The sequence below is a fragment of the Passer montanus genome, unplaced genomic scaffold (assembly GCF_014805655.1).
Source record: "Passer montanus isolate IOZ18808 unplaced genomic scaffold, ASM1480565v1 scaffold73, whole genome shotgun sequence".
In the NCBI taxonomy this organism is placed as follows: Eukaryota; Metazoa; Chordata; class Aves; order Passeriformes; family Passeridae; genus Passer; species Passer montanus.
The window spans coordinates 3,041,855-3,058,556 of record NW_024372481.1 but is presented as its reverse complement, the minus strand read 5'-3'; the positions used below and the strand labels follow the sequence as shown (position 1 = coordinate 3,058,556).

General features: G+C 51.3%; 2 protein-coding genes across 7 annotated transcripts in view; one reads left to right on the top strand and one right to left on the bottom strand.

Annotated features, from left to right (window-relative positions):
* The window catches only part of GAPVD1 (GTPase activating protein and VPS9 domains 1), a 29,346-nt gene extending 16,694 nt beyond the window's left edge, over window positions 1-12,652 (bottom strand). Inside the window, exons 1-8 of one of the 6 annotated variants that reach the window (XM_039730629.1) lie at window positions 12,587-12,652; window positions 11,873-11,921; window positions 5,692-5,889; window positions 4,448-5,291; window positions 3,186-3,272; window positions 1,941-2,075; window positions 1,642-1,831; window positions 658-738 (exon numbers count right to left, since the gene is read on the bottom strand). In XM_039730629.1, the coding sequence (XP_039586563.1) occupies window positions 658-738; window positions 1,642-1,831; window positions 1,941-2,075; window positions 3,186-3,272; window positions 4,448-5,291; window positions 5,692-5,876 (1,522 nt within the window). In that variant the 5' untranslated portion in view covers window positions 5,877-5,889; window positions 11,873-11,921; window positions 12,587-12,652. The other 5 variants (XM_039730624.1, XM_039730625.1, XM_039730627.1 and 2 more) reach the window with 5 other exon arrangements.
* On the top strand, window positions 12,592-16,683 carry HSPA5 (heat shock protein family A (Hsp70) member 5). The gene is made up of 9 exons (XM_039730631.1): window positions 12,592-12,840; window positions 13,025-13,163; window positions 13,329-13,560; window positions 13,785-13,922; window positions 14,192-14,304; window positions 14,389-14,779; window positions 15,032-15,269; window positions 15,460-15,627; window positions 15,810-16,683. The coding sequence occupies exons 1-9, from the start codon at window positions 12,621-12,623 to the stop codon at window positions 16,367-16,369; spliced, it is 2,199 nt and encodes a 732-aa protein (XP_039586565.1). The 5' UTR covers window positions 12,592-12,620; the 3' UTR covers window positions 16,370-16,683.
* The last annotated feature ends 19 nt before the right edge of the window (window positions 16,684-16,702 follow it).

Here is a 16,702-nt window from a genome sequence, read left to right as displayed (position 1 = left end):
TCAAAGTGTTATTAAACTTTTGAGGTATGGAACTGATGTTTAAACTTGAGTACTGTCCTGTGGAAAAGGAAACTTTCAGCATAAAAGCTGAGAAGCAGAAAAACAAGGTACACTGTTTGCCAACAGCAATTCAGCCTGTTCCACTCACAGACCTTTTATACATTATATGAGAAAATTCAGTTTGTTACTAAAAAAAGGTCTAGGATTCTGTGGTTTAAAACTCTAATTAATTTGTATAAAAGAAGTAGGAAATCTTATTCTAACAGGTGTCTCAAACCCAGACACACAATACAACATCAGGTGGTTTGCTCTGATTACTTTTCCACTCTTATGTCCCCTTTTCAAGTGGCCTCAGATTCCCACATGTGGCTCCATGGAAGTAAAAACACACACATGAAATTAAGGTTTCTAAGAATGGCAGCATGACACCAATTGCTTTTTAATTTGACCCAAGGAAAACAAGGCAAGTGTGCAGAAGTGGCAGCCAAATTCTGATATCTGACAGAGGGGTTTTTAAAACCCACATGTACACAAAATGAGTCCATACACTGCAGAATTCTGCCAAGGGAGCTGATTGCCAGGGTGGCCCAAAGGCATGCTGAGTTATGTGACACGAGTCAAAGTTTCACAGAAGAATGGAAAGAGGGCATTACCCACCAAAAGGGGTTACTAGAGTTATGTGAGCTGACAGATTGGTAGCAGAGGTGTCCCAGGCAGTAATCGCTGCCAGCTGCTGTCCTGGAGTTGGAAAGCATTAAAATGAAACAAAAGAAACAAAAACTTTGAGCAAAAGCTATTTTATACCATAAAAGAAATGCTGTAAAGTGCCACTACCTTAGAGGTGTAAGACCAGAACCATTCAAAAGCAGAGTTAAACGAACATGGGACAGGTTTGTTTTGGGGGTGGTTTTTGGGGTCTTTTGCACTTATTGGCCTCTGTATATTTTCATCCTTTTACACATAAACACCAAATCTCTCAAACAAAAATATCCCACATGGTCATATTCACATAAATATACACTGAAGAAGAGTACCACACTTCTTATTTTAAAATAAAGTATTATTAATATGGAAAAAATCTAGACCCAGAAATCCTACTGAAAAACAAAGCCCAACCAACCTAAAATTGCATTCCAGAAAACTGACAATTGGAATTAGAGCAGGCAAGGAATGGAAAAAGGACAAACCTTCTCTTCTCAGCACATACTCTGAAAGTCCTGCTCCTGCTTGTTCACCTTCCCATCCATTTGTTCTCTAACAAAACTGTTAAACTTATTCTATCCCACTAATTAAATGCCTCTGCTTCCATCTCACTACTTTCCTAAGCAATTTTCCCCCTAGATCTCCTTCCCACCTTCAAACCTCCCCTTTATTGTCACTGCCAAGCACCACCATTACAACTACCAACCACTCCAGAAATTTTCCCCAGTTCAGGCTGGAGGGATGAAGGTCCTTCACCACACTTGCATCAGACATTAAGGAAGTTACCTGGGTCTAAAAAAAATTCTTCACCATCTACACATCTAGAAAAAGTAGGAAGTGGAGGTGTAGGTGAAGAGTAAGCCCAAGAGGTGAGTGAGAAAACAGCACAGAAATGCCCGAGGTGTCAAAACCAGGGGGAGCTCTGCTCTCTCTCCTTACCTATGGGCAGCCTGTTTTTTTTGTTGGCTGGAGTAGTTGCAGGGGAAAGCTGTGGGGTGTTATAGGGAGTCATTTCAAGGCTGTTGCTTTTCCCTGGCTTGTTCTGGGGTAAATTTGCCAGCAAGTTTTCCAAAGCCATCCGATCTTCCTTCAGCTGATCGCTCGACATCACGTTCCGCATGAAGCCGACCTAAGCACAGACAGTATTGTGGTAAGATGTTTTGCAGCGTGAGGCAGCCTGCTCTTGCCAAGGAGCAGGAAGAGGCTGCAGTGTCCCGCGGCAGGGGCAGCGGCGGTACCAGGGCAGTGAGCTGGCTGTAGGTCATGTACACCACGGTGCGGCTCAGCCCCTCCAGCAGGTTCACGGCCGACATCGGCGGCGTCTCGACCGCGCGCCCGTCGATCACCACGTCCAGGAAAGCAGCAACACAGCCCTGAGAGACAGCACCAGCGTGAGTGAGACACCACCCCAGAGCCTGCGGCAGGCTCACCGCGGCGCTTAAGGACTGTACAGAATCATTTGAGTTTCGCTTCCTGCTCCTGAAATCTTGGGATGCAATGGCAGGTATTTTAAGGTCACTGAAGAGCAAGCAAGGAAAGTGTGCAGGTACTTTTAGCATTTCCTCAGTTCCTTTCCTGCTTTCCAAAGTGTTACTTACTTAAGTGTCCTCTTACAACTTAAGGGAAAAAAATAAATGCAATAAACAGGCTCTTCCTGAAGAATCGGCTGAGCACAGACTGAAAATGAAACAAAGAAGCAACAACAACATCACTTTCTAATCTGAGTGAAAATGTTACTTGTACAATAAATGTGTAGCTTTGTGTGGTGACTGTGTAACAACTAGAATTACCAAAACATGGACAGATACAAGGTTACCAAGGATGCCAAGAGGTTTTTAAACACTTGACAATCTATCAAAGGCCACCAGCCTCACTGTTGCTCTGATGAAGGGAACTGCTGAGGCTACGGATGGATTCATGCTAACAGGAAAAGCTGAATTAAAAAAGCAAAACTATGCAAAAAAGAAAGAGAAGCTACTTGCACTAAGAAATTACTTGGTGTTGAAACAGATGTTATACTAAGACTGTTTTCAGATCAAAGCATTTTGTTAGATTCAGTTGAAAAACCACAGATAGGAATTCAGTATTTCACAGAATCAGAGTGGTTTGGGTTGGAAGAACCTTAAAGACCCTCCAGTGCCACCCCCCATCACGGGCAGGGACACTTTCCACTAGACCAGCTTATTCCAAGCCCTGTCCAACCTGGCCTTGAACACTTACAGTGCTCAGTTGAAAATACCATTTAATTTAATTTTTAAAAATATTTTATTTTAAGAAGTATTAGGTCAGAGTAGAAGCAAGAATCTCCAACCCTTAAATCTAGTATTCTAGATTTTTTCCCCAGCAGGATTTAATTGGCTTTTCATTACATGCAACTTGAAAATTAAACACATAGTAAGTCCTTTGCAAAGTCTGAGAAAGAGGCTGCAGAAGGATGATGACGTATTCACCAAGCCTTGGATTTTCTCAGCCTGGATTCTTACTTTGTCAAATTTAGCGAGGTTGCTCTTTGTACGTGGATCTCCCTCCTCAGAGCCTGTCATTGCCAGCTGCTGCAGAAGTCTCCCAACCTGAAATCCAAAAGGAGTACACAGAATAAGCCTTTCAAACCATGATGGACCTGATTATAAAAAATATTCAAAAAACCTCCTCCATTCTAAATCCTTTTTCATTTAATACTCCAAGGAATACTTCTGATTGAGTGGACAGAAATTTGTGCTTGCTTTCAGGGAAGAAAAAAATGCAAGGAGCTTTAGGAAAAAAAAGCAGTCATTGCCTTTAACAAGAAAATGTGCACACACAGTAGGCTGTGACCATCCATACTTCCCCCTCCCAGGAACAAAGCATGTTTTGTTTTTGCAACACGTCAGAATTGAGAGTTGAATCTAGGTCATCCAAACCTAGAGATTTTCAAAGGCTGCATATATTTTACTAAGGAGAAATAGCAGGAGGGCTAACCCTCATTTCAGAGCACATATCCCTTATTCATCTCCAACTGCAAAGCAACCCTCAATTTAAAGAGCTGCCAACTGCTCTGCTGCAGCACGTGAGCAGTGACAGGAGAGGATTGCTGCTGGATTTTAGAGAAACACTCAGCAAACTCACCAGCCTGATTGCACTGTAAGGATCACTGCCTGCCCACTTTACAGACAACAGCAAAAAGCAGGTTTTGCTCCTCACGTGGAGGAACATCCTCAGTCAGACAAGTGTTGCTCAACGCCTTCAGATGACTCCTCTATGTAATATCATTACATTGTCCAAGTGTTTGCATAATGACAAAAACTGGTCACGAGGGCTGGGGAATGCTCCAAGTAGAGCACTGGACATTACTGCCAAACAAGGGGCTTTCAGCAAAGTATTTCCTTATTTTTTGCAATACCTGGAATAATATTTAACATTTGCAAGAACAGCATAACATTCTTTTCCACACATACCAGAATTCATTTTCTAGTAATTTTTATGCCTTAGCTTCCATCCCTTAAAACAGCTTTTATAACAGATATTTGCAGCTCTTCTCAGGGGTACAGGAATACATGCTGTCAGTTTTTTCAACTCAGTATTTTAAGCAAACAGATATACTTTGGAGCCAGCCTTTTCAGCAACAATTAACACAAATATTTCCTTAGCATTCATTTTATAAGCAGGAGAGACAGTACCTTCCCTTTTACTGTAGTAGCATCAGTTCTAGAGGGAATGAAAATGCCATTTATATATATTTTTAAGGCTGCCTTACTGTGAATCATACCTGCATCAGATTAAACCTTGCCACCTCATTGATAGGAGCATCAGAGATGATGCCGTACTGCTCGGGGTTGACGATGGCAGGGCAGATGAAACAGGCCAGGAGGAGATCTGTGCACATGGCTCTGACCTCGCCAACCTCCAGCCTGTCCACGCACGACAGCGTTTTGTACATCTGGGACACAATCCACCTCAAGCTGTGAGGAAAGCAGTATGTGTTTTGTTTGAGATAGCCAATGAATTTGTTGACCAGGGTCACCAGCTTGGCCTCATTGGAGTCAACCATCTCTTGGACTCTCTGCTTGAACTTTTCTGTGCCTTTCTCTCCAAATAACTTTTCCTGCTGTACTGGGGAGAATCTCTCAATCAACTTGTTGGCATCGGTCTCCAGGTGGTCTTCATCCTCCACCAGGAGCTGCATGATTGGCTCATGTAAGGTAGCAGTAAGAAAAAGTTTTGCAGAGAAGAGTCCTTCAGAGAAGAGCTTGAACAAGATGCTGAAGGCACAGGTGCCTCGTCTCAGCAGCCGCCGGGGGTTGTCGCTTTCCTTCAGCTCAAACTCAATCAGGTAGCGCAGCACCTGCAGCAGGTAACTCTCGTCCTCCTGCATGATGCAGTTGCCGTAGATGGAGGTGAAGACTGTGTGAATGACACCCTGGGTGTTGTCCTGGTTGAGCTTCTCCCCGGCCACCAGGCAGGACGCAATAAGCCTGGGGTTCTCTCTCAGTCTGTTCAGGAATTCTCCATAAGCAGTCTCCTGGAATCCCAGCTGCTTGTACCCATCCACAAACTGCGTGTCCTCCAAGATTTTTGCGTGCTGGCAACATTCAGCAGGAGAAGCTTCAGCACTTTAAAGAAAAACATTGAAACACTAAGTAACTCTTAAGTAAACAAACTTGCTAAGAGATGCCACGTGATCTATTTATTAACCAGGCTGCTGCAGAGGGAAAAGTCTTTCCAGATAGTTACTACAAAATATTTGCAAATTCTGGATAGCTTTCCCCCATGAACAGAAGCAAAACAAACGCAGGTATTAAAAAAATAATTGCTTCCATGGCCAACAAGTAACTTCTGGTGTAAGATTCCCCAGCTGAGGCTGGGTTTACAGCCCCACATTGGCCGACATGTGACTTCTGGTGTAAGATTCCCCAGCTGAGGCTGGGTTTACAGCCCCACATTTTTATGCCGAGTCCAGCCAAGGCTGCAGGCTGCGGGGATGGGGAGCAGCTGCAGCAGGGCTGTGCATACCTGGTGATGATGAGCCTGTCGAGGTTGATGCGCTGCTGCTTGGAGATCCAGGCCGTGCGGTAGAGCCGCTCCGCCGTCTTCAGCACGTCGGCGTTGAGGCGCTGGATCAGCTGCTTCTCCGAGCTCACGTACAGCCGCTCCTGCTTCAGGTGGTGGGCCAGCGTGTGGATGTCCAGCTTCACCATGGTGCCACGGGCCCTGGCACACAGAGCGAGCGGCTCAGCCCCACGGGGAGGGAACAAGCCCCGCCAGCCTGCAGTGGGCACAGGCTGACCCCGAGCCCTGCAGTGGGCACGGGCTGACCCCGAGCTCTGCCAGCCCCATGGTGGGCACAGGCTGATCCTGAGCCCTGCCAGTGGGCACGGGCTGACCCCGAGCTCTGCAGTGGGCACAGGCTGACCCCGAGCCCTGCAGTGGGCACAGGCTGACCCCGAGCCCTGCCAGCCCCATGGTGGGCACAGGCTGACCCCGAGCCCTGCAGTGGGCACAGGCTGAGCCCGAGCCCTGCCAGCCCCAAAATGGGCAGCAGGCACAGGCACAGGGAATGTTGCTGTGCCCCTCCTCAAACCCTGCCCTCAGGCACGCTCTCCATGCAAGGTTCCAGTGCCAGTTCCATGGTCTGTCACACAGCAGGGACACTGGCAGAGAAGCTGATGGTATTTTCAGCTCATCCTGGTGGGCAGGAGCAGAGCACAGCCCTGCCACACCTTGGGTACACCTGGCCTCACCTGGGGACACGTGGCCCAGGCTGCAGCTCAGGTGACACAGGTTCAGCCCCCATTGCCACTCACTGTCTGGGAACAGACTCCTTCACCCTACAGCCCATCCCCACAACCCAGCACTGCCCAAGGACCTGGCTGTGGGAATCTCTGGCCTCTTATCTCTCTCACCTATGCACCAGAAGCAGCAAGCTCCCAATGCTGCTCTTTTCTGCTAAAAAATAATAATAGTAACAATATTACTAATTAAGGAAAAAACCCACCAAACCATAAACCAAGGAGTATCAATACCCAGATAAGGCAGGAGTTGGAAATAAGTTCAGAGACTTTGCTCAACAGTAGAATTCATTCAGAAAAAAAATTCCTCAAATATTTCAATTCAGAAGAATATTTCTTTGGGCTGTGATCCAAAAATGCTGTTTTATAGAGAGAAAAACTGAAACAACCATAGGCTTTCATAGCACATCAGGGCTAGAATCTACACAAACTACTGCTCTGTATGAATGTAGTATCAGTTTTAACTTCACTACTACAAAACATCTCAGCAGAGTACTGCACCAGACAAGACACATTCCAGGAGCAAATCCATCTAAAAACCAACTGTTTGGGAGGAAAAACCCCATCAAGTGCATTAGCACTGACAAAGGAAGAGGTACAATCATGCAGACCATGGAATTGATGGTTAACTGCTTTATGTCTTCCCCAGCAGAACTAGCAGCCACACCTGCTAACTTGGGAAGGACAAGGGTCTGAGGCAGATATCACCTGTGACAGACCATAATATACCTGCTGTGTGCATCAGTAATGGAGATGTCAGAGGGCTCCAGTGAGGAACCCTCCACAGCAATACTACAGTCAAAATAAAAACTCACTTCCCACAAGCTGCAGTGACTCTGGCCAAGCCTTGCTTCACAAACCCATTTAGACCATGCTTGAGAAACTACAAATGATGTGCTAGAACAGCACGTGCTGGCCCAGTGCTCTCCCCTGCTAGAGTTTTAAAGATCTGTGTTTCACTGATCAGCAGAGCAGGAGGTGATCCTCACTGAAGAATACAGATTAGCTCCCTAATTAGGCACAGGTTTCCCATTTGTTGGGTTTTTACAGCCTGACAACCAGGTGCACTGACAACCATCACTGCTGCTTGTGTAATTAAGTCCTTTCATCTATAGTTTTAACCTCACAACCAGGAGCCAGGCAGACATGAACAGAGAAGCTGTCACATTGCATAAAAAAATTGCAATTTTATTACACCCAAAGGTTTAAAGGCCATTCCTAGTAAACACAGAAAAATGGGTAAAAGTTTAAAACTGGGTAAAGCTCTTAAAAAAAACCCCAAAAACCCAAACTCAAAAAGACCCCAAACCAAATTCAGCAATCCTAACCAGAGGCTACAGCTGATGCATCCAAAAACAAGATTACGACAGAAACTTGAAGGATGTGCTAATTCAGATGTTTTTAACTGGGACAGTCTCAGAGAAATGATTAGAAGAAGAAACATTGCTGTTACTGCCAAACTTCTTTGTGAAACAAATAATAACTTCTTGCAACAAATTTATTTTTAGTCTCAGAATTTAAGAGCTTGCAAAAAAACCCCCAAAAACCAGCAGTAAACTTGCTACTGCCTGCAAACACAGTAGTAACCAGTCTTAGGCTGTGAGCTAGTGCTATCAGCCTGGGAAAAGAAGCTGAATCCATAAAAACACACACAAACAGGATCTGCAGAACTGCCTTCTGCCCTTTCAGAGCTTCCCACTGTAGGGCTGTGCTCAAAAGCTGCTCATATTTGATCAAACTGAACAGTTCTAGTTGGCATTTCCACTTTCAGGTGTCAACCCACAGCCTCCACTTTCCTGGACAGAAAGTCACTCCAAGTGCATCTCCTGCTTCTGAGCAAGTTTGGGAAGGAAGGGAGGCCCACAAGGAGCACCCCTAGGAACAGCCTGTTGCCTCTGCCACAGCCCTGTGCCTCTGCTTTGCCAACTTTCAAAACAAGTCTCTATTTTTGTGTCACTGGTAACAAACCCTTTTAAGAGCAGACAAGCCAATTAAACAGCTCCTGAGGTGTTTCCTACACTTACAATTTCTCTCAGTTTCACTTAGCGTCTTTTTCTGTTTTTATTTATTGCAGAAGATGTTTCCTGCACCAGGCATGGGCAAAGCTCCCTAAGAAGCCTCTGAGGAAGGTGCTCTGCTCCTTCCTCCTCTGCCCACGGGTCACAGCAAGCTCCAAAAGCCCTGGAGCAGAAGTGCACACAGTGAGAGCCCTGTCACACATGCATCAATCCACCTGCCCAGCAAACAGGTCAGACCATTGCACCATTTGTGGTGTCACCTGGAAAAGCCTGACACAGAAACCTCAGCCCTGCTTGGAAGGGGAGGTGAGCACAGAGGAACAACCTGGGCACCTCCTCACGCAGAGCAGACACTGAGGCCCTGAGAAGCTGGGGGAACTGCTGTGCATTCTGATTTTTCCTTTTAAACTAATTGCCTCTCTGAACTCAGGCCCAAAACAAGGCTGCAAAGAGCACCCTTAGCTGCATCTGTGCTGCTAAATATACTGGTCCTGTGACTACCTGATAACATCCCATCAGCTGGCCACTACCCACGTGTGTGTCTTATCTGCCTCAGCTGCAGAACACCAGAAATAACGAAAGCAAGAGCAGAATTGATTCAGAACTGAGCCACAGCAGGTTACTGTGTGCCACTGCTTTGTCAAGAGCTGTGAAAATCCACAGGATTTTCTGTCAATCCACAGGACAACTGCATGACAGCAGCTTTCACCCTGTGTACAAGAAAACAGGATCAGCAGCCTCCCCAGCTTGGTAACCTCCATAAAAATCAAAGTGGCTCGACTGCAAGGATTGCTGCTGAGATCCAGCTCTGAGGAGAGGAACACCTCATCACTGCCTTCCACCAGTTTGTAAATGAATTATTCTGAAGCCACACAGGCCCAGCAAGCGAGAGCACAAACAACTCTGTCCTTACCTGAGGTCCCTGGCAGGCACCTGACAAGAGCAGAGATGTAAAGCAGCAGTTTGACACACAGTGTACTTCAGCAAGGCTCAGGGAAGAAAACCCAAAAACCCAGCTGGGCAAGATGCACACGCTACTCCTCTCCTCAGACACTGGCATTGCCAACACGGCTTGTCCTGAAAGAAGAACCTATTGTACCACTAACACACCTACCTGACACACACTGCTCCTCCCAAAACCTCTTCCCTTTACAGCAGTGCAGAGACAGCAGCTGCATCCTCTGACCAGGCTCCACAAGGTGCACTTGGCCACAGCCAGCACTCAGTGACACGCCACGGAACAGCTCTGGAGCTCTGCTCATTCCTCCTTTGCCAGATTACCTTATCAGCTGCTCATAAACAAAAAGGTGCCTGTAATTATCCAGCAATCTGGTTTATGACTGCCACACACCACCCCTGGAATAGCAGATATCTGTACACAGCTATAGAAAGGAGTCACTTCAGGATATTTAGATATCTAGCAGCTTGCTGTGGTGAAGGAACAACAGATATGTAAGATTGTGCTATGTGCAGATTACTTTTCAATCCTGGGATTTCACGTTGATACGGAAACATTCCCATTTTCTGTCAGTTATTTCAAGACTACTCAGGAACCTACAAGTAACTGTGACACGGTAAGAGCAGCTGAGCACAACAGCTCAGACAATTTCCCTTCACGATGCTCCACATACCAACAACAAAGACTGCATGACCTGACAGCACCCGAGATGCCTTGCCCTGCTGGCAGCACACATTGGTTCAGAACCCGAGGCAGTCTGTCCTTTGATGAACACAGGACACAGATTGCTTCCCACTCCTAAAAGTCCTGGAGAACACGACACTGAATCTTCAGGTGCTGAACTCCACCTTACAATGGCCAGGGGTTTGTCCTGTGGCATACAGGCACATCTCTCTTGCATATTTCTGTGATTCAGTTGACAGAAAAGAGATTAAGTAAAGTGGTAAATGCTGCTGGTACACCAGATCCTCCTTCCTCCTCCCAGGTTTGCTGCTCAGGGTTCCTTGCTCCTCCTGAGTCTCGCTATGCAAGACAACTTCCAGAGCAAGTCTGGGCACATCTAAGGTGGGCAGGGCAGGGCAAGGCAAAATCACTCCATCCTGCTGAAAAATATCTCCTAAGCAAGCCTGAATGGCTTCCAAGCTAATTCAGCCCTGATGAGGTACCTCTTTGCTCATTAGTATTTATAGCACCTCTCACAAGCTTTATTCCTTGACACAAGCCAACTGCCCGCGTCCCCAGCTGAGCCAGAAGAGCCCTTTTCCAGCAGGATGGCTCTCCATGACCTAGGCTCACTGCTGAACCCTCACACTGCAGCACCCACCAGCTCAAACACGCGTGACACACAAAATGCAGCTCTGTCTAATTGTCATTAATAAGAAACTCATGCCTCATGCTTGTTTCTGCCCAGAGGCTGCTCTCAGCTAGCCCTGGACATACTGTCCATCCATGTGAGGAGAACCTCATTTCTCTTGCCCCATAACAGAGCTCATCAGCAAAGGGCAGGACCAGCTGGCTACTAAATTATGGCATCACCAATGCCATCTATTCTGGCATTACCATGTTGCATAAAATCAACAAAAGCACATAACCAGGCTGAAATCTATTCCAGTTGCTTGTGATGCCAGAAAGTGGAGCTCCCTTTAGATGAGGGTCACACTAACAAACTTTTAGTCAGAACAAGCGCAGAGCTTGAAGCTGCTCAGACTGACAAAACCAACCTGCTCTCCTGAGAGCAGCTCCCTTCCCATCCACCAGGAAGGGCAGCTGCTGCTGAGGAGAATACATCTCCATTACCTGACAAACACCACATCAAAATCCGTGTGCTGAGCATCTCAAGTATTTTGGAACCCCCCTCAGCAGCAGCAGTTGAAAAGTGTTTCCTGAAGCCACCATCCTGCTGCCTCTGCAGAGTATTTCAGGTTTCACGTTCTGCCCGTGCCATTCCCCCTCCATCCTCTCCAAACTGCAGCTTCTGCTCGCGAGCCCGCTGCACCGCCGGCCAAACCAGCCCTTTACCTATGGGCGGTGTCACACGCCCGCTCCGGAGCCCGGCCGGCAGCGCGGGACCGTGACTTTGCAAGAACAGCCCGGTACCGCCCGCACCGAGCTCCGCGCGGGGGGCTGCGGGCACCCACAACGGGAAGTCACGGCGCCGCTCAAGTTTCAAGTTTTAAACCTGCGCGACACAAAAGCCCCGAAGGAGAGGCGGCGGCGCGGGCCGCGCTCCGGGGGCTCGGGTTCCCGAACGCCGCGCGCCGGGAGCGCCGTGCCCGCACCGGGAGCGCCCGCACCGGGAGCGCCGTGCCCGCACCGGCCCCGCTGTGCCCGCACCGGCCCGGGCACAAGGGCCAGCCCGCAGCAAACCGCACCGGCAGCTTGTGCCGCCGCCCGCCGCCTCCCGGTCGCGGTAATCCCACCGCACATACCCTGCTCGGCTCCGTCTCTCCTCGGCCGCCCGCCTTCCCTCTCGCTTCCCTGCAAAAACCAAAGCGCTCCGTCAGGCCGCGGGCCTTCCTCCTCCTCCCACCGCTCCCTCCTGCTCCTCCTCCTCCTCGGGGGGAGGAAGCCGAGCGCTGTCGCGGGATTCGAGCGCGTCCCTACCCGGCCAGCGCCCGGCGGCTCCCGCTGCGGCCCGGCGGGCGCGGCACTGCGCAGGCGGCGGCGGCGCTCCTGGGACTTGTAGTCCCGGGGCCGGCGCCGGGAGCGGGGCGAGCGCCGGGCGGAGCCGGGGCCGCGCTCGGAGCTCGCTCCGCCGTCAGCCCCGGCCCCGCCCGGCCCCGGCTGGTGCGTGCGGGGCTTGCTGTGGCGGCGGGCAGCGGCGGGACGGGCACCGGGGACGGGTGCCGCCTCACACACGCGTGTCACCTCATCCCCGACGGGGGCGGGACGCGGCTCTGCCCGGAGACCCCGCGCGGCCCGGCCATGATGCGGGCCCGGCTCCAACCTCCCCGCACCTCCCTCCCGGCAGGGCCCCGGTGCCGCCCGTACCCCCGGTGCCCCCGGGAGCGGCGGCGCCCCCCCCACCGCCGGGGTATTTCCACCCGGCCGGTAACCATGGAAACTTCCAGAAGTGCCCCCCCACCCCCCCACCCCGCGGCCGTGGTCCCGCCCAGCCAATGGGGACGCTCCGCTTGGCTCACGCTTCTCTGTGGCCGCGGCCGGCGGGTGGAACCAATGGGGCGGCGCGAGGGGGGCGCGCCGGGCACGGCGGAGCCGACGCGCGGCGCTCGCCAATCGCGGGAGGCCAGCTTGGTCGCAGCCGGCCAATGGAGAGGCTCCAGCGAGGGCGCGGCAGCCAATGGGGAGGCTCCACGAAGGGGTAACGGAAGGTATAAAAGGGCGGGCGGCGCGGCCTGGCGGCTCAGCGGCGGTCGGGGCGCGGCGTTCCTGCACGGTGAGGGCCGGGCGCGGTTCGGGCCGCACGGGGCCGGGCCGCGGGGCGGGGGGCGGCGGTTGAGGGCACGGAAGGATCGGACGGGGGGCGATCCCGCACGGCGGGGGCTGGGTGGTTGCGGGAGGGGTGAGGGGGGCGGCCGGCACGTGGCGGCCCCGTTGTGTAACCGGCGGCCTCTCGGTAGGTGGGCGCAGGCGAGCGGTCGGTATGAGGCTCCTGCTGCTGACGCTGCTGGCGCTCGGCGCCGTCTGCGCGGACGACGAGGAGAAGAAGGAGGACGTGGGCACGGTGGTGGGCATCGACCTGGGCACCACCTACTCCTGGTGCGTGGGGACAGGCGCGGGGGGCCGGCCGGGCCGGTGGGGCCGCGGGAGCGGCTGCGGGCCCGGGAGGGCGCCGGGAGGAGCAGAATAGGGGGAGGCGGCGGGGAGGGGGGATGTGTGCAGGCCGCGGCCCCGCCTGACCGTTCCGCTCCCCCCCAACCCCAGCGTGGGCGTCTTCAAGAACGGGCGCGTGGAAATCATCGCCAATGACCAGGGCAACCGCATCACGCCGTCCTACGTGGCCTTCACCCCCGAGGGGGAGCGCCTGATCGGGGATGCTGCCAAGAACCAGCTGACGTCCAACCCGGAGAACACCGTATTCGATGCCAAGCGGCTCATCGGCCGCACCTGGAACGACCCCTCGGTGCAGCAGGACATCAAGTACCTGCCCTTCAAGGTGGGACCCAGTGCAGGGCTGGGGGGCTGGAGGGGAGGGCCTGCAGCTGTGGTCAGAAGAGGCATCTGCTCCCAGTGCCCCCCAGGAGGATTGGTGTGTAAACAGTTCCTGGTGTTAGCTGCACCCAGGTTATGCTTGTCGTAGAGGTTGTGCTTGATGTTTAGAAAGAACCATAGGAACAAGTTGGAATAGTTGAATGGGACAGTATCCATTGCTCTCCTCAGGTGGTTGAGAAGAAAGCCAAGCCCCATATTCAGGTTGATGTTGGAGGTGGACAGACAAAAACATTTGCTCCTGAAGAAATTTCTGCAATGGTCCTGACGAAGATGAAGGAGACAGCAGAGGCTTACTTGGGGAAGAAAGTAAGTGTACAGGAAACACTGGTAACAACTTAAATGAGCAGCTTTGGGAAATGGGAGCAGGGTAGGCTGAGGCAGGACTGACCTTGCCATCCCAAACTGCAGTCAGTGCTGCAGGCCCCTTCAGCAGCCCTGCTCAGTGGGCTGAGCTGGTGCTGGCTCTTCATCTCTGAAGATGGGCTGCTTGTTCCAGCACTGCTCAGAGTGGCTGGTACTGCTCACAGACTGTTCTTTCTGTGGTTCCTGTAACATTTCTGTCCCTCCCTGCTCAGGTGACCCACGCTGTTGTCACAGTGCCAGCCTACTTCAACGACGCCCAGCGCCAGGCCACCAAGGACGCCGGCACCATCGCGGGGCTCAACGTGATGCGGATCATCAACGAGCCGTGAGTACCCACCCTGCCCTGTCCTGCCCTGCCCAGGGCAGCTGTGGGCTGGCACCCAGCCCTGACAGCCTGTTCCCTCTACAGAACAGCTGCTGCCATTGCTTATGGGCTGGACAAGAGAGAGGGAGAGAAGAACATCCTTGTGTTCGACCTGGGCGGTGGAACTTTTGATGTGTCCCTCCTCACAATCGACAACGGCGTCTTTGAAGTTGTGGCTACTAATGGTGACACTCACCTGGGTGGAGAAGACTTTGACCAGCGTGTTATGGAGCACTTCATCAAGCTCTACAAGAAGAAAACTGGCAAAGATGTTAGGAAGGATAACAGAGCTGTGCAGAAGCTGAGGCGGGAGGTGGAGAAGGCCAAGAGAGCTTTGTCATCTCAGCACCAGGCCAGGATTGAAATAGAGTCCTTCTTTGAAGGGGAAGATTTTTCGGAGACACTCACTCGAGCCAAGTTTGAGGAGCTGAACATGGTAAGTTTAGAAAGGTAAAGTTACACAGCCTCAGCTCTGGATTGGGACTGGGGAATGTGCAGCATCTCGTGCAGTGACATTGCACTTTGGAGTATAAATAACTCTGTGTAAGCAGCTGCTGCCTGCCAGGGAGCTGGGCCTCAGACACTTTGGCATCTCTGCTCTGTAGTGGTGGTACTTTGTACCTCTGGGGCTGCACAATGGGGCGTGCTGGGAACACAGTCTCACAATCCTTGGGCTTTGTCTTTGCAGGACCTGTTCCGTTCCACTATGAAGCCTGTTCAGAAAGTTCTGGAAGATTCTGACCTGAAGAAGTCTGATATTGATGAGATTGTCCTGGTTGGTGGATCGACTCGCATCCCCAAAATCCAGCAGCTCGTTAAAGAGTTCTTCAATGGGAAGGAGCCCTCTCGAGGCATCAACCCAGACGAGGCCGTGGCCTACGGCGCGGCTGTGCAGGCCGGGGTGCTCTCTGGGGACCAGGACACAGGTAATGGCACCCTCACTGCCACCTACCAGCTGGCTCAGCAGTGGGTGCTGGGCATTGACAAGCAAACGCAGACCAGCTTGGATCTTCTCCAGTCCTTGGAGTTCTGTGCCCCCAAGGCCTCAGGATCTTGTCTGCAGCATTGTGTTTTGTTTTGAAGTTGTGTCACAGTCTTGACTTTGATTTGTTGCAGGTGACTTGGTGCTGCTCGATGTCTGTCCCCTGACCCTTGGCATTGAGACCGTTGGAGGTGTCATGACCAAGCTGATCCCAAGAAACACCGTTGTTCCCACAAAGAAGTCTCAGATCTTCTCCACAGCTTCTGACAACCAGCCAACTGTGACCATCAAGGTCTATGAAGGTGGGTGTCAGCTGTGGTGGCCTATGTGACAGCTGGAATTTGTCTGCTTAGGGTTTTCATTCTTGTTCCTGATTGTCACAAAGGCTGTAGGTACTTTGTTCATGGAACATGAAACTCATGGTTTCACAAAGTACAGGCCACAGCTGGGAAAGAAAGTAACCCTGCCTCATTGTTTCCTGCAGGTGAGCGTCCCCTGACCAAGGACAACCATCTCCTGGGCACCTTTGATCTCACGGGAATCCCCCCTGCCCCTCGCGGTGTCCCCCAGATCGAGGTCACCTTTGAAATTGATGTGAACGGGATCCTCCGTGTCACGGCCGAGGACAAGGGCACCGGCAACAAGAACAAGATCACCATCACCAACGATCAGAACAGGCTGACCCCAGAGGAGATCGAGAGGATGGTCAATGATGCCGAGAAGTTTGCCGAGGAAGACAAGAAGCTGAAGGAACGCATTGATGCCCGGAACGAGCTGGAGAGCTACGCCTACTCCCTGAAGAATCAGATCGGGGACAAGGAGAAGCTGGGCGGGAAGCTGTCCTCTGAGGACAAGGAAACAATAGAGAAAGCAGTGGAGGAAAAGATCGAGTGGCTGGAAAGCCATCAGGATGGGGACATAGAAGATTTCAAAGCACAGAAGAAGGAGCTGGAGGAGGTGGTTCAGCCCATCGTTAGCAAGCTGTACGGCAGCGCCGGGCCCCCGCCCGGCGAGGAGGAGGCGGCCGAGAAGGACGAGTTGTAGATACCCCTGTCTCCAGATGTGGTGTGTGTATATATTGGACTCAGGAACACTTGTTAAAATATTGAACTCTTAATTTGGAATGTAACTTTGAATCTTCACTCGTGAGTGGAGCTGGAACCGCTAGCCCGACGTGGCTGTATCCTGCTTTTCGTTAGCAGCTGCTCGATGTCTGGGGAGGGGAGCGGGGTGGGACTGTACATGTGGGTTTAGAAGTATTGGCAGTGGAACATTCTATTTAACAACCTGGTCATGTGAACTTGGTGTAGAGCTTTTCTACCTGGAGTGACCACAATAAATTTGTTATTTACACTGGACTCTGTTCTGGTTCTGTGC

Coding starts and splice junctions, on each gene's coding strand:
- HSPA5 (XM_039730631.1), top strand. CDS start 12,621: ATGGGGCGGCGCGAGGGGGGCGCGCCGGGCACGGCGGAGCCGACGCGC. Junction 13,923..14,191: donor AGGCTTACTTGGGGAAGAAA/GTAAGTGTACAG, acceptor CTCCCTGCTCAG/GTGACCCACGCTGTTGTCAC. Junction 14,780..15,031: donor AGTTTGAGGAGCTGAACATG/GTAAGTTTAGAA, acceptor TTGTCTTTGCAG/GACCTGTTCCGTTCCACTAT.